Source organism: Wolffia australiana, chromosome 1 (assembly GCF_029677425.1).
Source record: "Wolffia australiana isolate 7733 chromosome 1, ASM2967742v1".
NCBI lineage: Eukaryota > Viridiplantae > Streptophyta > Magnoliopsida > Alismatales > Araceae > Wolffia > Wolffia australiana.
Window position 1 is genome coordinate 22,566,613 of NC_135835.1, and position 19,752 is coordinate 22,586,364.

Sequence of the window (19,752 nt, forward strand, 5' to 3'; positions counted from 1 at the left end):
TGACTGATTATTTCTACAATGATTTTTCAAAGGAAAATTTTGTGGATAAGTAATTGGTTTTAGTATGTTATCCACTGAGAATGTCACAGAATATCAAACAACGTTTGCTTTTACTTAAACGACTTCACGATAGGAAGTTTATGTTGTCTCAAATTAATTAGTTGGTTTATGGATGTTATCTCAGTGGAGCCACTGATTTCAAAGGTTTTGAAACTAAGATTTCTAAAGTACCATGTTGTTATCTCTTCTCCATTCTAAATATTTTATCTTGGGGATCTAGAGTCAAAGTAATTTTATAGCACATACAAATTATTTTGATGATCAATATTATACTATTACTGTACCTCAAAAATTTTCCATCATCTAACATCCACTTTAATTTCATCCTGGCTCCTTATAATAACAAAGAATATCCATTGTCGATATTTCATCCTAAAGTATATCAAATCTGATATGACACTCTAATTCATTTTATGATCCTTGTTATGCTATTATTGTACTTATCTTCTAAAGTTTTTGCAATTATCTAACATCCACTTTGATATCAGCCTGGGTCCTTGCCCAAAATCCACATTCATTTTATGATCATTGTTGTACTATTATTGCACTTATCTTCTTAAAGTTTTTGCAATCATCTAACATCCACTTTGATTTCAGCCTGACTCCTTCCTCAATTCACTTTCATTTGATGATATTTGTCATACTAATATTGTACTTATCTTCTAATTTTTTTGTAATCATCCAATATCTTCTTTGATTTCAGCATGGCTCCTTGCTCCTATCCACTTTCATTTGATGATATTTGTCATACTAATATTTTACTTATATTCTATTTTTTTTGCAATCATCTAATATCCTCTTTGATTTCAGCCTGACTCCTTCCTCAATTCACTTTCATTTGATGATTTTTGTCATACTAATATTGTACTTATCTTCTATTTTTTTTGCAATCATCTAATATCCTCTTTGATTTCTGCCTGACTCCTTCCTCAATTCACTTTCATTTGATGATTTTTGTCATACTAATATTGTACTTATCTTCTAAGATTTTTGCAATCATCTAACAACCTCTTTGATTTCAGCATGGCTCCTTGCTCAATCCACTTTCATATGATGATCCTTGTTATACAATTATTGTACTTAAATTCTCAATTTTTTTCCATCATCTAACATCCACTTTGATTTCTGACTTGCTCCTTGCTCAATCTCCCAAGCCAAATTACCATGTTAACTGTCTGAAATCATAATTAAGTTAATCTTTCCTCTCCAAATTTCCTTTTCAAGAGCGTGCAAATCTATATAATCATGTGAAAAATAGCAGATCTATATAATCCGCCCAACACCCAATTCTGATCTTCGCGGAAAGCGCAAACCTTCTTCATCTCGCATCCCCATTCATCGTAATCGATGGCTGGGGCAGCGCCTTGATCGTTGTAGAAGTCATCCTAGGGTTTATCTGATGGAACAATCTGCAGATGATAGTTTGCTGGCCGCGTGAATAGTTAATCTAGCGGGATGATGCGGCTAGATCAAGCTGATTATGGCATTTCATCCGCTGCCGTTGCAGGCTCGGAGGAAGAAGTCAACACCAAGCGATTTGCCGATCGATACCTCAAGCGTGAAATACTCGGAGAAGGAACGTATGGTGTTGTCTTCAAGGCCGTCGATACTAAGGTTTATCTTTACCCTGAAACGGATTTAACTTCAGTTTTTTTCCGAAATTTCGACTTATATTCGTTGTTACGGTTCCTGTTCCGCGTTCAGATTCTTTCAAGCGTTAATAATTGTCACGATGGACAAGCTGGAAGATCTTCGTCTTGCAGCATATTTTCCTTTCCACCATTGATATTTTGGTTGAAGAATTTTTGTCCTCGGAGCAATTGTAGAGGATTAATCATTTTCACTGATTCATCCGTGCGGTTGATAGCTTGTAAAATATCCTCCCCTGCAACGATCGTTAATCTTTTCTTTGAAGAGAAATTTCTTGAAACCAGTTTCAAACATTCAGGACAGGTCTACTCGGATTCTTGATGGATTAAAACCCATCCCATCTACAGAAAAATGAAGGGGGATTGGAGTTTTTGTTTGTCTTCTTTTATGTTGGGAGAATAGTTTTATGCGAATGAAAAATAAAGCATCCAAATGTCTCATAATGGATTCTTTCGCTTCTGTATTCATCTAGAAGTCTGTATCACATGGAAGCTCTCTCTTTTTTTCATCTCTCTGATTACGTGTTTGATCTAGGTCACTGAAACTCTAGCCGATTGAATAAATTGAACTTCCTCTTTCATTTACTCAACAGTCACCCAAGTACCCCTGTATATACAAGGATACTAACATGGGTCGTACAATGGCGTCCTATTATGATGCGCCGTTAGGAAAATCAAGAAGCAATATAGTATAAAACAATTCAATAGACTGAGATAGACGTCTGCAGCTAACAAGTCAGTTTTTATAGATTAAAGCTTAACCTGTTTTTCAGACAAACTTGTATAATTGGATATAAAGTTTTGAAATCAATGGATAATGTTCACATCACCTTTGTATTTCTTTAATAGTGTATTCTACGCAGGTTTCTGTAGGAAGACGTGGTTTGAAGTAGGAAGTTCTGCACTATATCTTTTTTTTTTTTGAACTATAACAAGGGATAAACACCTGATGAATCAATGAACTTCCCATTTGAACCATAGAGGCCCTATACCATCCTTTCAGTCATCTTCAATATCTCCCTGCACCTCCCGTCGCTTGGGAGGACCGTGCTGCCATAATTCCTTCTGCGTCATGTATTGCTCCATCTGTAGAAGTCATCCTTCCTCGGAACAACACCTCGTTTCTATGTAACCAGATGGCCCACAACACCGCTAGATCTCGGCCACCGTCCTTGTTTCCTCTACCTGCGCAATTCTGTGCCGAGTCCCAAAAAGTCAATTCAGATGTCACCTTCATCCTTAAAAGTGGCTGGCTGGCCCAAACCGTGCGAGCAAAGGAGCATTCAAAGAAAAGATGGTTGCAATCTTCCTCCCCATTCATACATATCACACATTGTAACGAAGTATTTAGGTATAGCCTTTTGCGAAAGACTCTTGTCATTAGTTGTTTCCTTGCTAGCAGCCATCCAAAAAATCTCGCCTTCAATGGGACTCTTTGGCGCCATATGAACCTGCATGCACTGACTAATGCCCTGTCTTCCTCTTGACCCTGTCGGATCATCATATAAGCCTTCCGAACTGAGAAGGGGCCATTTGTCCACTCCCACCTGTCCTTTTCTCCATCCTCTGGTCGTAACTGTAGCAGGGATTGCTGCATATCTATGAGCTCGGACACATGCTGGTCAGATAAGGCCCCATGTATGATCGGGTTCCACGCGCCCTCCCAGCAGTTACGCACATGGGCGTCTTGATCCTGGGCAAGAGCATACAGTCGGGGGAATATCTCACTAAAGCACTCTGTGGCGACCATGCATCTCTCCAATATTGGAATGCCGTCCCATCGCCTAACTTGGCCGAGAAAAAACCTTGTACTCTTGGAAAAACCTGCCTCAGCCCTTGCCAGAACAGGGATGCTCCATGATATGGGTCTGCCATTCTGCCCCAATTCAGTCCCCTACCATAAAGGCCACGCAATAAATTGATGACCAGATCCTCTCGTGGACTCATTATTCTCTCCACCCATTTGGTTAGAAGGGCCATGTTCATACTCTGCATGTGTAGGACCCCCAGACCGCCTCTCTTTACGGGATGATATACCTTATCCCATGCCACCATGCAAGGCCCCCCCTTTGTTCTGGCCCGGATCCTCTCCATAGGAAGCGCCTCATCATGCCTTCTATTCGCCTCCCTACTCCCGTGGGCATCTTGAATACTGAGAGATAGAAAATCGGAATGGATGATAAAACTGGCCTCAATGGCACCAAACATCCCCCTTTCGATAGCACTTTTGCTTGCCATCCCTCTAGTTGTTTTTCCATCTTCTCAATGACTGGTTGCCAATCAGCTTTCTTCATCCCCCCCTTCGTTAGTGGTAGGCCAATATATCTCATTGGAAGTCGTCCAATCGGTATTCTTAGAATCTCCGCACATTGTGCCTCCTCTTCTGGCGGGAGCCCATTATACAAAAAAGCTGATTTGCTCCTATTTATTTGAAGTCCAGAGAAATCTGCAAAAAGATCAATTAGTATGGATAAATTTCTGGCTTCCCGCACTGAACCTTGAATGAAGAAGGTAGTGTCATCAACGTATTGTAGCAGAGGAATTCCATCTGATTGCCCGGATAGTTGATAGCCTTGCAGTAGGCCCTTTGTGCACGCTTGCTCAGTGCTAACTGCGAGTGCGTCCACTGCCAAGACAAACAGTAGGGTGCCAATGGACAGCCTTGTCTCACTCTTCGTTGAGGCTGTATTCGGCCGCGTTCCGGTCGCCCGTTTACCAGCACCGTGCAGGAGTGCAATGTGATACATCTCTTCACGCATAGTATCCATTTATTGGGGAAGCCCCTCCTTTTCATGGAGGCCCATAGGAAATCCCAGTCTAAAGAGTTGTATGCTTTGGCAAAATCAACCTTCCACATGAACCCTCGTGTTCCCTTCCTCTTCTATGCGGCTAGTATTTCCCCGGCTGTTACCGCACTCTCCACCAGTAGCCTGCAAGGAATAAAGGCTGACTGAGCGGGACCGACCAGTTCACCAATCCTGGCTCTGAGCCTGTTTGCTAGCACCTTGGCTATAATCAAGTAGATCGAATTTGACAATGAAATGGGTCTAAAGTCTTCAATATTTTCCTCCCCTTGACCTTTCAGCAGGAGGAAAATATGTGATCTATTAATCTTCTCCATGTTTCCTCGTCCTTCTCTAAAATCCTCAAGTGTGGCCATCACATCTGATCTGACCAGATTCCAACACTGGCTATAAAAGAATACCGGGATGCCATCTGGCCCCGGAGCTCCCTCCCCATTCAACCCCTTAATTGCTGCCTTGACCTCCTCTTCTGAAAATGGTCGGATCAGTTCCACTTGATGTTCAAAGCTCATTCTCCTTGCCCCTTTGCCGTCCCACTTCCATCTGCTCCGTTTTCCCTTTCTGGAGAAGGATCTGAAATGGTCTGCAATGGTTTGTCCCACTGCCTGTGTGCCAGTGTATTCCCTCTCTCCCACCTTTATTTTCAATATTTGATTTACGCGTCTCCTGCCATTTGCCACCAGGTGGAGGAATCTCGTGTTTGCATCCCCTGCCTGTAGCCATAATTGTCTTGATCGTTGTCTCCAATCCATCTCCAATTTTTTGTCCTCCTCCGCCACCACAATCTGCCATCTTCTACGCTCTTCAACCTCTTCGCCCTCTGGGGTTCTATTGTTTTCCAAATCATCCAGTTGCATTACTTTGGCTAGGGCATCATTCCTCCAAAAACCAAAATGTAGCTCTGCAGTATATCTACCTTGAACAATATCCAAAATGTAGGATTTCAAACAAAAACCAAGAGAGAATACCTCAGAATTCTAAATATTCTGGAAATAAATTACCAATGGGATAGGTAAAGTTCACGGACAATAACGGAGAAACAAATATTGGAAAAGAGAATGGAGATACAGTCGAGAAGAATCAGATGATTCTTCTCCCTTCTAGTCACAAGCCTCTCCTGCACTCCAGCTCTCAGCTGCGTTGGCCAAGTTGGGTGATCAACTTCTTGAAAAGATCCTCGATGCTTCTTTCTCTCATTCCCTTTGTAACATTTCGGTCTCACATGCTACATTTCCCACGCATGTGTCTGGTTCCCGCGTTATCTTCTTAATTCACCTTCAGTGCATTCTTTCCTTAAAAGTGCATTCAACACAGGTCTCCGTATTGTTATGTTATTTGTGTTTGCGTGTAATCTTTCTTTTTGGCTCGGTGTACTTTAGACTGCAAAAATAAGAGGCAATATGGTAAGAGTTGACGCTATTGATGGAGTTCCAGTTTTTTCTGTGCAAAGATTTTTATACTTCGTATACCCTTCAATTATTCCGTGTTCTCCTTCCAGTGAAATATTTTTCAAATCTGTTCCTCATACAATGGCTTGTGCTTATAAACCTTAGGATATGTGCAGACCGGACAGATTGTTGCCATTAAGAAGATACGACTTGGAGCTCAAAAGGAAGGGATTAATTTTACTGCTCTCAGGGAAATTAAGCTGCTAAAGGAGCTCAAGGACCCAAATATTATAGAATTGATTGATGCCTTTCCTCACAAAGACAATCTACACCTTGTTTTTGAATTCATGGAAAGTGACCTAGAGGCAGTTATCCGTGATCGGAATATTGTTCTTTCCCCCGCAGATGTCAAATCTTTTCTACAAATGACTTTGAGAGGTCTTGCATTTTGCCACAGAAAATGGGTCCTACACAGGTGCGTTTATTTTAACGTTCTCAAGAGGCATGTCTCCTTGAGCCCTCATTTTTCATTTTTATTAACGTTCAATCGCCAGGGATATGAAGCCCAACAACCTCCTCATCGCCTCTGATGGCCAGCTGAAGCTTGCAGATTTTGGTCTAGCTCGCATTTTTGGAAGTCCTGATCGCAGGTTCACACACCAGGTACTTTCTTTAGATTCAACATTATTTTATTGTATCGGGTCATCTTATCTCTGGCTGGAAATTTTTATTCTTGATTGTGTTTTACGTTTTGTGCAATCTGGTTCGTGAAAAGAGCCAGCTGAAGAATGACGTTGCTATATGTTTATCGTTGATCTACTCAAATTTGTTAGGGGAGTACTTTGGCAAATCACGGGTATCTATAAACAGTCAGATTTCCTTAAATTTTTTAATAAAATGTCAGATGGCACGATACCTCTCCAGCGGTTGCTAGGACTTTCCCAAGAAAATTTGTCTCACTTATCTGACGACGGGGCTTAAATATTGCTTGTAGGACATAATGGGTCATTGATACGCTTCCATATTGAAAGGTAAAGAAATTGCTGATAAATGGTACTTACAGATTGGATCCACGCTCCTAGCCCTTGTTGTATATGAACACCCGACTTCGCCTTCGTTCTTCTCTGCAGCCACGACCCCTGAAGAGACTCACGCCGAATGCAGCCCTCTCTCCTCAAGAATAGCCAACTCCCAGAAAACCACAAAGCCTCCGTGCCCCTTCTCCTTCCCCTCACCTTTATTTATAACCTCGGCTTTCTTTATTTCCTTTCTAAACTATTATTCAAGAAACTGTTACTTATTTTGCCAGCTCAGCGCCAGCTGGCCCCTATCTTTCTGTCCTCTTCTCTTTCTTCTTATAAACATCCCTATAGGGACTGTATCAGTCATTTACTAAACGGGTCCATTGGCAGATATATCTACAGTGCAAGAAGTAATGGTTTCAAACAAAAAAAACAAAACTTAAAGAAACAAAGGAAACAAGATATGTGGCATTATCCATCAAGTCCCAAGTTTAGTATGGATGTTATGCATGGCCAACGTACTTATAAATTTCTGAAACATTGGTCCAAGAACTCGTTTCGTATTAATATCTGCAACTTGATCAGCCAAAGCAGAAAAGGCTGGTAGTCCCCGCATCTGTCTGTTCCTTAGTAAAGTTCCAATCAAACATTTATTTGTTTTATGTTATCATGTTGTGCACAACTATGGGCTAACGCAATCGCAGACCTGCGGTCGCAGTGCAATTTTAGACCCATAATTTCTTTAATCTACAGCGTGTCGTAAGTGCATTGGCCATGGATTCTATTTAGCCGCTGAACTTAGATCCTCAACTTTTTTTTGTTTATAAGCATAACCAGGCAACCTCCAATGAATGAACAATGTCCTGATCTCAACCTTCAGTCGACTATTCACACTGTGAACATCTGTTATGATTTCCAAATGAATATCTCCCTATCTGGAGAACAATTAGCCTTAACCTTCTCTTTTCTTTAATTTGACTAAGATCCTGTGTGCTTCTGCTTGCAAAGTGGCCGCCCTGGGTTCATGCATATTTTGACTAAGTGACTCACTGCATACACAACATTTGGCCGTTTGTGATTCAAGCAAATCAGCCTTCCAATTAATCTATGATAGATTCTCTTCTGACAGGCGGACTTACTTTCCTGCCCAAGATTTTACATTATAATTGAATGGATTACACATAGGTTTACTTCTCAGTCATTCTGCCTCCTGTACAGAAGGAGGATATACCCTTGGGAAACGAATATGGCTTTCCTTGTGCAAACAGCTTTTCTGCTCGAAGATGTATTGTGAGACAACCCAGTCACTGGTTGAGACACCAATTTCAATGCTAGATGAAATGGTATTTCCAAGATAATTTAATGTTCGAAGCAACAGGAGAGGATTGACGGGGATATAGAAGGGAGTGGTGGAGAGGCATCAACAGTGGAAATTGATGGGGTGGATGTCGCCTAATGCCCGAGGAGTGCTACCGCGTTTGTGATAGGATTCCCCGGCCCCTCATTGGGTCATTCTCGTCCTTTTGCTATTAAGGGCAGCCAAGCCCCTCCCCTCCATGTTTCCTTGAAATAGCACAGCCCTCCTTCCGGGAGGGCAGACTGGAAGTTGTTTCTTAAGTGACTGTGGTTTTCCCTCCCCTCTCGTCTCTTCTTATATCCACGCTCCATCTCTCTCTATGATCCCCGGCCACGTGATCGTCTCTACATCACCACGTCTTCAGGCGGCTCGTCCTCGGCCGATCCCTACCCCCTTCTTCTCGGTCTCCTCTCGGATCATTCCCGTTTCACCTCTCTACCCCGGGAAATTCTACCTCGCCTCGTCCTCTACCCTCCTTCCAATACGAGCCAAGATCCAGGTTCTTATCAGTTTGCTGGAGTGGATGCCTGCAAGATGGAAGTAATTAGATGGGGAGAGGGTAGGGAGAGCCCGGGAGAGGAGAATTTGCAATTTTCTAGAAGACTTCTGATTTTTCCTAGTATTACATCATTATTCCTATTATCTTGTCGCATAATAGGAAGTGGTAAATTGACCGTCATCTTTCTTAAGGGTATTACATCATACTGTATTCTGGCCGTGGATTTTGCATCAAATTCCTTAGATCTTCATCAATTTCTTCAGAAAAAAAGATCTGCAGCAATACAGTTGGTATCATTCAATTGGTAGTAATACCAGTAATGATGATATCATCAAAGTATAAAACCAAAATTGTTTAACATAGAAGTGCAGTATTTTACCCAGGTGACAGCTGTAGAACTCTAGAGTTAAGACAGTGGAAAAAATCACTTATGACAAGAAAGATACTGGCATATATTCCAGTTACACAGGTGGGCTACTTATGACAGATACTTGAATTGGCCTGTCAGAGAACAACACAGAGATAAAGAGGGAGCTTATAGTGGGCCTTTTTACTTATGTCCCAATATCCCTGGGGCACATTGTCCACAAGTTGATCATGTGACTGTAAAAGACAACAAAGAGAAGGGGGGTTAGAGTGAGAAGATGCGACTAAAGGAGAATGAGAGAGAGACTAGGAAAATGCTGACGGTGAGATGTACCACTCGATTAGTTCACTTCGTTGCATTTATACTACTCAAGTGTTTGAGGCTTGGGTTTCTTTGGGCTTGTAGAAGGGCCTTGACATGGTACCAGGCCAATGTTTGTCATAACAGCGGCCCGGTACCATATCATATCACCTGATGATACTTAATGCACGAGGTAGAGGTGTCTCTCTCCCAGTATCACTGGATCCAATGAACCGGGAAAGTGATAGAGAATATGAGAGGGAGAGGTAATTGAAGGAGTGAATGACAGCAATGGACAAGCGGGATGGAGCATGCCAATTTCCTGTGGAAGAGGGAGAGTCAGTCCTTGCTTGCAGGGATGGCCGTCTACGAGAGGAACCGTGAGCAAGAGAGCTAAGGATGATAAACATATCAAAAGCTTCCCCTCTCCTGCATCGGCGTAGCTTAAGTGGGCATGATTGATGGGCCAATCCAGGCCAGTCCCTCGTCTCATCGAATGGGCTGAGATTGACATTCGTATGAGCAAGTGAAGATCACATCAGAAAGAGATCTCTCTCCACCACAAGAAGACTGTTGGGAGCTGCCTCAAGCCCCCTCTCTACCACTGGAAGGATCTTCCCCACAGAGTGCTCGGGCTTCAAAAAATGTATTACTAATGGCAACAAAGAATCACATGGACTTAGAGTGATAACACTAGTATCCCTTCTTGCTTGGCGAGTAACCCACAAAAATGTTATGGATAGATCGTGTATCAATGACCAACATTTATAATTCCTTGTTATATGTTGTACCATTTATTTGTAACCCCCAGAAAATGGGATCCCTAACAAAGCAGAACAAACCATTTCTACCAAGGGTAACCTCTTTTTTGGATGAAGCTGCGGATATTGGAATCCACAGACAGGAAGTTCTTTTGTGCCCTATTCCAGTGGCTTGTTATATATGTTCTATACTATCTTAATCCTCGTGTTGGGCAGAATGGAACAGAATTTTGGTCTGGATTCCCTGATCGACCACAGCAAAATCATCTCATTCTCCCTCTCCCTCTCTGACTCATTAGCTCACTCTGCCTTCCTCTCATCCTACCTTCCCGTTTTCTCCCTCCATCCCTTTTCCTTTATCTCCGCCTCTTGCTTTCCTGCTCTCACACAGTCTCATTCCCTGCATCCTTCTATCTCTCTTTCTCTCTCTCGCTCGCTCTTAAACATCAAGTGCATGCTCTGCTGTGTATTCACTACCAGAATTGGCGTTGGAGCTCGAAAGCATGAATTAGGCCATAAGAAATCGGAATGAGCTTCCGGTTTCTAGTTGTACAAATCCAGTTAAAAGATGAATTTCATGAGGGTAAAAATTTTCCATCTCAGCCGGTAGAACTACAGGTGGGGACAAGACCGAAGGTTTGGATGTCTTTGAGAATCCAGGAATGCTAAATTTTCCTTTCTCCGGTCGAACTCAAACTTTGTTTGTGATGAATATTTTTTTGTTGCTTTTTAATTCTGTCCAGGGTTCCAGGACTGCATAGTTTCTTTCCTCTGAGCCTTATTTGTGTGCTTATGCCTTAAATCTCCTTAAAATAGGTGTTTGCGCGCTGGTACAGAGCACCTGAATTACTCTTTGGCGCGAAGCAATACTGCCCAGGCGTTGACGTCTGGGCAGCTGGGTGCATCTTTGCAGAGCTTCTTCTCCGTCGGCCCTTTCTTCAGGTGCGTTCTGACATCATGTTCTTCATTCATTTGAAGAACCTGTTTTGATGACCTGATGCGCCTATCAAGCTACATCTCCTTTTTTCACAAAACTTTATGTATAGCTGTGTAGTAGAGTTTCTGATTTTGCTGGTTTTTCCGAAATTTTTGCAACCAAAGATTAGAAATAAATAATATTTCAAATATTAAATTTCTTCACTATTTGATTAATCCGGTGTTTTTCCTCTCACATCATTAATAACTGACCCATAATTTAACTAGAGAAGGGTTTGGCATGTCCCAACGACATTGACGTTGGTCGACTATTTTTTGATGATGTCGTCCGCAATTTAGGAAAAAAATGATCGACATCATCGTCATCAACTAGGGCGGTTGACGTGGACTGGGTTGATGGGTATTTTATCTAGTATTTTACTGAGTTTATCGCATATGTTTACCAACAACATCAACAGTCTATGGCACCCAGTCATCCCGGACAGTGCACAGTCCGCTGTCGTTGCCAATCACACTAAACTTTGTCAACTTCAACATCCTCTTCAACCTCAATTGGAATTGATGTTGGCGATGATGTTGACTTCGACGAGTTCCAACCCTTAAACTGGAGAATCTAACTGTGTTATGAATGCAACTCTTGCAGGGTATGAGCGATATCGATCAGCTGGGAAAGATATTTGCAGCACTGGGAACCCCAACACCGGCCCAATGGCCGGACATGGTCCATCTCCCAGACTACGTCGAGTACCAATTTGTGCCGCCGCCGCCCCTCCGCTCCGTCTTCCCCAACACCAGCGATGACGCCCTCGACCTCCTCTCCAAGCTGCTCACCTATGATCCCAAGAACCGTATCTCAGCTCAGCAGGCCCTCGAACACAGGTCAAAGATTGATTCATAGATCAAAAAAAAGAAAGAAAGAGAGAGAAAAAATGGATAGATAGATAAATAGATAGGTAAGCAGAAATAGCTAATAGATAGATAAATTGATTTATAGATAGGCGGATAGCTTTACATAGATACATTGATATTTTGATAGGTAAGTTAATAAATAAGTAAATACATAAATATATAGATAGATAGCTAGCTAGATTTATAGGTAACTAATAAATAAACAGTTGGCCAATCAGTTAGCTAGATAGACTGACAGATAGATTTAAAGTTCAGCGACGCGGACGGGACGATTTTTCGTCCCGGGACGAAAAAATCGTCCCGTCAGAGGATACAGACGAATTTCGGGACGAAAGTTCGTCCCGGGGACCACTGGACGGGACGGTTTTCATCCCATGGGACGAAAAAAACGTCCGTCCAGAGGTCTCGGACGATGGACGGACGAATCTGAACGGAAAACCGCCAGATTCACATCCGACGGTCGAGATGTTGCCACGTGGCCTCGCTATTCCAATTTGCATCAAGGTTCTTGTGTTTTTTCGCACGTGCGAACTGATGCCGCTCAAAATTAATTGTACATATGTCCATTTGCATCTCTCTCTCCTCCATATTTCCCTTAAAATACTTAGAAAAATATATATTAATATATTAAAAATATAAAATGGGTTGTTTTCGTCCGGGACGAAAAACCATCCCGAGATTATTTGGCGGGACGGTTTTTTTGTCGGTGGACGAAAAACCATCCTGTCCTTCGTCCCGTCCCGTCCTTTGTCCATGTCCGGGACGATCCGGAACTATAGATAGATTGATTTATAGATAGATGGATAGAGAGCTGATAAATAGATACATTTATTTGATGATTGATACATGAATAGATAAATATACATATACAAGCAATGCATGACTTGGTAATTCTGATGGAACTCCATTCATAATTGCCGGTATGATATTTACGTCGGTGCAGGTACTTTATGTCGGTGCCGGCGCCGACAAAGCCGGCGCTGCTTCCGCGGCCGGCGCCCAAGGCGGAGCCACCAGGCCGGCGAGCACCCGAGCTGAACGTGTCCAAGGGACCGTTGGTGCTGTCGCCGCCGAGGAAGTCGAGACGAGTGACGGTCCTGCAGGAAGGCGACGAACGAGGCCATGCCGGAGATAGCGCCGGCGCCGCCAACATCCACATGCCCATGTCCGTTGACTTGGCCGCCGCCTTCGGGTCCAACCCCGTCCTCCGGCCAACGCTAAAGAGGTAGAAAAGTACACGTGGCAGCTCCTGATTGGGTTTTTGTTTTGACTTTTCCATCCCTATGCTTTGCAGCGTGGACCGGTCAAACCTGAAGAGGAAGCTCGATATGGACGCTGAGGCTGGCTGATGAGTAATTTTCATTTTTTTTTTAATATCCCTGGTTGGAAATTTTACGAGCGGGACCTCATCTCATTGAATTTTGTTTATTTGCCCCCGGAGAGATTATATATTGAAATGGCCTGTGTAAAGATCCGGACTTCGTTGACTTCTGCTGAGGTGGCAGTCAAAGAGGATGGGCTTACCTCGAGTCTTATAACGGCACCCGGGGTGGGCTCCATTTGCCACGTGGCAATCCTTGACACGCATCCCGAGGCGGCGATTTTCAGTTCGTAACGTCTTCTATAAAACGGCATACGCTTTCTACTTTGTTTGTGCAGGCGAGGAGGGAAGAGATCAGGGATAAACGTCAACGTGTCTCGGATCGTTTTTTCTAGTGATTGTTGTAAGATCGGTGAAGAGGGAGAGATGATCTGATCGTTGATCGGTGAATAGGTGAATCGTTGATCGGAGATTGATTTCTCTTTGCAGGAGGCTTCGTCGTCTCGGATTTCTGTGAATTTTCGCGGTTTGTTGGTTTGATTTTGGGGAGGAGGATGGATCTTGATTGGGAATCGCTGACGGAAGCTACGTCGGGGGCGGTTGGCGCGCTGGTGAGCACCACGGTGTTCTACCCGCTTGATACGTGTAAGACCAAGTACCAGGCGGAGATCCGGTCCTTGGACGAGGAAGGCCACCGGCGACCCCCGAAATACAGGTTTGTGGGGTGTTCTGCGAGGTTTATTGTATTTGGATCTCAGGATTACCGTTTTTCTCTCCATTGTGGGACGACCTCTCGTGTCGGAATTTGTTGGCGGAGCTCGTTCATCTGCAATTCGGAATCATGCTTGGTAGCGACACATTTTTGTGCCTGTTTTGGTGATGATTTTACTTGAATTCGATGAACATAGACTCGTTTTCGGTTTACGTGCAAGGACATATATGGCTTTGAGAAGCAGCTCTTCGAGCATCAGCAATCTCTGTTCACTCCTTTCTCCGTGGTTTCCTGGGTCCTATGTGAATTTTTCTAACGGATGTGCCGTAAGATCCATCCTTAAACACCAATAGTTAAACGAGAATTCCTGTAAATAAAGCTAGCTTTTCGCAGTAGAAACGGCGGGTGCTTCGATTGAGAAATTTGTAGGGGTTTCAAATATTTAAGTATATGTTAGACAACAGGCTCTCAGAGGGATTACCTTTTACATTTTTTGATGCCAGATCGTTTCAGGAAGGGTAAGTTTATAATTATGTATATAATTTTTTATACTGGAGGCAAAAATCCTGGGCTAACGATTTTTCGATTCCGGACTTTTACGATTTTTCTCGATCAATGTTTAGAAAAAGTCCAATCTCCTCTGCTTACTTTGCTCGACTACGGTGTCTATGAATAGCTTCATTCGTATTTAATTCAACGTTGCTTATTACTTTTCATAGGTCTTTCAAAAACCGATTATACTACAGATGATTCTTCATATTTTAGTATTAATCTGGAAAATCAAGGGCACAATCTAGTTTTTTTTCTTTTCTCTGTGGGCCATAGTGGATGGTATTCTACATTTCTTTACTCTTGAAAAGAGAAATCCTCAAATTCACATTATTATTCTGAGCTCAAGCCGAATTAAGATAGATCTCAAACGTTTGGAGCACCCCTAGTCCCAAACGGGTACGTAGAACACAGTCTCTTCAGATGTTGACTTTCATAATACCATAAGAATCTTTAGGATAAAAAGTCAATGAAGATAAACTATCTGAATGTTAAGAACTCAATGAATCTTCTTATGAATTTATAAATTATCATCTACTTCGATCATTTCCAGATTTGGCTGAAAAGTTTTATGATCGACATTCTTGTCGTGCAGGAACCTCTCTGATGTTCTGTGGGATGCATTTTCCTCCCGCCAGATCATGTCTTTGTACCAGGGGCTTGGTACGAAAAATCTGCAGTCATTTATATCCCAATTCGTCTACTTCTATGGCTATAGCTATTTTAAGAGGCTATATTTGGAAAGAAGCGGGGTCAAGTCCATCGGAACGAAGGCAAATTTGGTGGTTGCTGCTGCCGCTGGTGCTTGCACAGTCATTGTCACCCAGGTAGATACGAGGAAACTATTTTCCCTACCTATGGAAAGAGCAAAAATTGAATAAATAACTTCATTTGAATTAAAATATTTACCAATTTGCACTTTATTCTTAATTTGTGGTTCTGAATTATCCCATCCTTCATTCTTTAGCCACTAGACACGGCGTCTTCTAGAATGCAAACGAGTGAATTTGGAAAATCAAGGGGATTATGGGGAACTCTCTCGGAGGGCTCGTTGATGGAGGCATTCGATGGACTGGGCATTTCTCTCCTCCTCACATCCAATCCTGCAATTCAGGTGGGCACAATTACGGCTCTAACCATATTAGTTCCTTCTCTTCTTTTGGTCTCTTTCGATCTGAAATTAATATAAATAAATATATTGCATGGAGTTCTCGTTAGGATCATATTGCCGTTTGAATCTAAATAAGTATAAGGACGCGTCTACTTTGTCATAATTGCTCGTAAATAAAAAATGGCGTTTTAACCATTTTAATTAATCTCTAGTTTTCTTCCTCTGATAATGATCGAATTTCCTTTAGAAAAAAGAGTTTTTTTTTAATAATAGAAAAAAGAGTTCTTAAATGTGACTATTTGTCTTTTTGAGACATGTAAAAGAAGAGTGAAACTGTTTCATCGTCTGAATGTTGTCAACTGACTAACTGCTTTCGGCCCAAATAAATAACAGATCAAATTCATATTTTTCATTAAATTGACGAAAAACTACTGGCATTCTGTCACCTTCCTCTGACAGTTACCAAAATGATTTCATTAAATTAGAGTATTTTTTTAGATGATGCTGTTTCTTCATTTTAATGGTAGATAAACTGCTTCCTTCGGATTGTTATAGAAGCTTATACTTTTTGGAAAAACTCTTGATCGATGAGAAAAAAGTCTTCGCCACACATGGTGTTTGACCAGCTCAAATAAGCTGTTTTGTTCGTCTTATTCATTGATAGAGATGGCAAACTGCTTTCTAGAGATTTTTATAAGTTATAAAGTTCATATTATGGAAAACTCTTTAACTGATGGGAAAAAAATCTTCGCAGTACACGGTCTTTGACCAGCTCAAGCAAAGGCTTCTCCAAGAACGGTTGGGCACGAAACGAGGACCAAACGCCGATGCTTCCCCAGAGACGTTGTCTGCATTCGCTGCGTTCGCATTGGGCGCAGTCTCGAAGAGCATTGCCACTGTTCTTACTTACCCAGCCATCAGGTAGGCCCTGAAACCGGTTTATCTATCATAATGCCTATCTCAATTTCTCTCTCTTTAGAATGGGATCTCGGCGATAAGGCTCAGAGACTGATGGCAACCAGTCATCAGTCGTGCCTTCGGAATGGGAAATGGAATGAAAGTCTTCGCACCTTCCGTTCCGTTTCATCATCTGGTGCTGGTGATTCACTCTAGATTTACAACCGTCCACTGTCTGTTTGGTCTTCTATTCTATCTAGGCCCTCGGTCCGAAGTTGGACAAAACTGCTGACTTTGACAGATGATAGATCGTCATCCGTCTTGTCCAAAACTGCCATCCCGTCCGGTCCAGGGGCTTGGATGGGGTTCGGGATGGAATGGGTTCTTGGATGGAACCAGAACGGGATGAAATTCCCTCCTGTCTATCCGTCTCATGCCAGCTCTGTGATGGGAAAATGAGGCGGCGGCACTCAGCAGAAGTGGTCGTCGTCTGTTTGGTCGTCCATTCCGTCTAGCCCCTCGGGACTGAAATTGACCAAAACTGCAGACTCTGTAGGATGGCAGATTGTCATCCGTCTCGTACGAAACCATCATCCCGTCCCGTCCATGGGCTTGGACGGGGGTTTGGGGATGAAACCAAATATGGGATGAATTCCCACTTGTTCACCTGTCTCATACCAGTTTTGGAAGGGAACATAGAGGGAAATGAGCCTGGCTGCCATTAATAGCAAAATGAGGAGAGTGCCACCAACGTGGGCCCGGGGAATCCTATCATTCTGGAAGGGGAGAACGAGGCAGCAGTGCACATCAGAAGTGTGGTTGGGGGGGGGAGGGGGGGCGGAGACGAGCTCGAGCTCTGCATCAAGCCCGGTCATGCCCCTGATGCCACTGCTGCCGTCTCCGTCCTGTCCAAATGTCTGGATGGTAGACAGTCCTAAACAGAAACAGTTCCTGGACGGGGTTCCGTTTGGGACGGAGAAAATGCCTGTGGAATGGTTGACTGACTGAATGTCCCACAATTGTTTCCCGTCATCCGTCATCTGTTGTCCGTCTCGGAGCTATAGTGCAGGGACGCGGACGGGACGATTTTTTCGTCCCGGAACGAAAAAATCGTCCTGTCCGAGGATACGGACGAATTTCGGAACGAAAATTCGTCCCGGGGACCACCGGACGGGACGGTTTTCGTCCCGTGGGACGAAAAAACCATCCGTCCGGAGGTCTCGGACAATGGACGGACGAATCTGAACGGAAAACCGCCAGATTCACATCCGACAGTTGAGATGTTGCCACGTGGCCTCGCAATGACAATTTGCATCAAAGTCCATGTATTTTTACGTGCGTGCAAATGGACGCCACTCAGAAATAATTGTAGATATGTCCATTTGAGTTCTATCTCCTCAGTAATTCCCTAAAAAACTTGAAAAAAACCGTATTAATATATTAAAAATATAAAATGGGTAATTTCCATCCGGGATGAAAATTCGTCCCGGGAGGACTGGACGGGACGAAAAACCGTCTCGTCCTTCGTCCCTGAGCTAACATTGGACGTAGGACGGGACGAAATTCGTCCCGTCCCGTGTTTCGTCCACGTCCGGGACGATCCAGAACTATACTCGGAGCCTTACTCTGTGATATGGGCAGATGCAAGGTGATGATTCAGGCGGCGAATGGGAGGGAGAGCAAGTCGCCGAAGGCGCTAGCGGCGGCGTTGGGGGCCATTTGGAGGAATGAGGGAGGGGCTGGTTTCTTTAAGGGACTGCAGGCGCAGATACTGAAGACGGTGCTCAGTTCTGCGCTGCTTCTTATGATCAAGGAGAAGATCTCTCGCTCTACGTGGGTCTTTATGCTCGCCATCCGCAGGTTCTTCTTTGTTCACTCTCTCCCTAAGATCAAGCCTCCCCGCGCCACTTCCTAACTTTCTCTCTCTACCCATGTCTCTCTCATCCACTTGGGAAGTTGTAGGAAGCTTTCTATACTCTCTCTAGCCTTCTATTTCTAAAGCCATATCTCTCTCTTCTTTAAAAATAACACATATTTATCACTTCAGAACCCTCATTCTCTCTCTACCCATGTCTCTCTCATCCACTTGGGAAGTTGTAGGAAGATTAGTATTCTCTCTCTAGCCATCTTTCTCTACAGCCATATCTCTCTCTTCTTTAAAAATGACGCAAGTCTATTGGTTCCCAACCTCATTCTCTCTCTACCCATGTCTCTCTCATCCTCCATCAAAGGGGGGAAGTTGTAGGAAGATTAGTATTCTCTCTCTAGCCATCTATCTCTAGAGCCATATCTCTCTCTTCTTTAAAAATAACACATTTATCACTTCAGAACCCTCATTCTCTCTCTACCCTTGTCTCTCTCATCCTCCGTCAAGGGGGGAAGTTGTAGGAAGATTACTATTCTGTCTCTCTTTAAAAATAACACATTTATCAAAAAGCACATATTTATCACGTCAGAACCCTCATTCTCTCTTTACCCATGTCTCTCTCATCCTATTTCCACGTGGGAAGTTGTAGGAAGATTACCATTCTCTCTCTAGTCTTCAATCTTTAGAGCCATACCTCTCTCTTCTTTTGAAAAAAAAATATCTATCTCGTTTCTCTCATCTTCTTTCTACTTGGGAGGCTGTAGGAAAGATACTATTCTCTCTCCCTATTATCTATCACTATATCCATGGCACGATAAGAGATAGACATGTTTCTCTCTCTTCCTCTTTCTACGTGGGAAATTGTAGGGAGTATGCCACTCTCCCTTAAGCTATCTCTCTCTCTCACTTTCTTTTTACATGGGGGCTGTGTAGGAACTACGCTATTCTCTCTCTAGTAACCTATTTCGAGAGGCATATCTCTCTCTAGCTTTCCTCTTTCTATGTGTTAGAGGGAATATACCATATGTTTGGGTAGCATAAAGATCAGGATGACATTCTTTGGCGTCCATTCCCTCAGTTTATGAATAACCGGAATAAAAACGCCTGACAGTGGACTGTTCTTTCTCTCTTGTTCATTCATTAATGTAAATATTTTTCAGTTCTACGGAAGAACGGTTAAATTTTTGAGATCTGGATCAAGCTGGGTTCGTATAAAATAATAATTATTACGTTTGGTTCATTA

The 19,752-nt window shown here is 42.9% G+C and overlaps 2 protein-coding genes across 2 annotated transcripts; both read left to right on the top strand.

The window, feature by feature from the left end:
* The first annotated feature begins 1,338 nt into the window (after nt 1-1,338).
* Nucleotides 1,339-13,522, top strand: LOC144711215 (cyclin-dependent kinase D-1-like). Its single transcript, XM_078585149.1, has 7 exons — nt 1,339-1,674; nt 6,078-6,376; nt 6,456-6,564; nt 11,024-11,149; nt 11,787-12,022; nt 12,996-13,277; nt 13,347-13,522. Exons 1-7 carry the CDS (start codon nt 1,516-1,518, stop codon nt 13,399-13,401), a joined length of 1,266 nt encoding a protein of 421 aa, XP_078441275.1. The 5' UTR covers nt 1,339-1,515; the 3' UTR covers nt 13,402-13,522.
* A 131-nt stretch (nt 13,523-13,653) lies between these two features.
* Nucleotides 13,654-19,752, top strand: LOC144711224 (peroxisomal adenine nucleotide carrier 1-like). Its single transcript, XM_078585158.1, has 6 exons — nt 13,654-13,776; nt 13,863-14,088; nt 15,230-15,461; nt 15,602-15,748; nt 16,500-16,666; nt 18,284-19,752. The coding sequence occupies exons 2-6, from the start codon at nt 13,928-13,930 to the stop codon at nt 18,555-18,557; spliced, it is 981 nt and encodes a 326-aa protein (XP_078441284.1). The 5' UTR covers nt 13,654-13,776; nt 13,863-13,927; the 3' UTR covers nt 18,558-19,752.

What these genes read in the sequence shown, in the direction of transcription:
- LOC144711224 (XM_078585158.1), top strand. Translation starts at nt 13,928, where the DNA reads ATGGATCTTGATTGGGAATCGCTGACGGAAGCTACGTCGGGGGCGGTT. An exon ending in GCACAGTCATTGTCACCCAG is followed by an intron (nt 15,462 to 15,601) that starts GTAGATACGAGG and finishes TTCATTCTTTAG; the next exon opens with CCACTAGACACGGCGTCTTC. An exon ending in CTTACTTACCCAGCCATCAG is followed by an intron (nt 16,667 to 18,283) that starts GTAGGCCCTGAA and finishes TGATATGGGCAG; the next exon opens with ATGCAAGGTGATGATTCAGG.
- LOC144711215 (XM_078585149.1), top strand. Translation starts at nt 1,516, where the DNA reads ATGATGCGGCTAGATCAAGCTGATTATGGCATTTCATCCGCTGCCGTT. An exon ending in ATCGCAGGTTCACACACCAG is followed by an intron (nt 6,565 to 11,023) that starts GTACTTTCTTTA and finishes TCCTTAAAATAG; the next exon opens with GTGTTTGCGCGCTGGTACAG. An exon ending in CAGCAGGCCCTCGAACACAG is followed by an intron (nt 12,023 to 12,995) that starts GTCAAAGATTGA and finishes ACGTCGGTGCAG; the next exon opens with GTACTTTATGTCGGTGCCGG.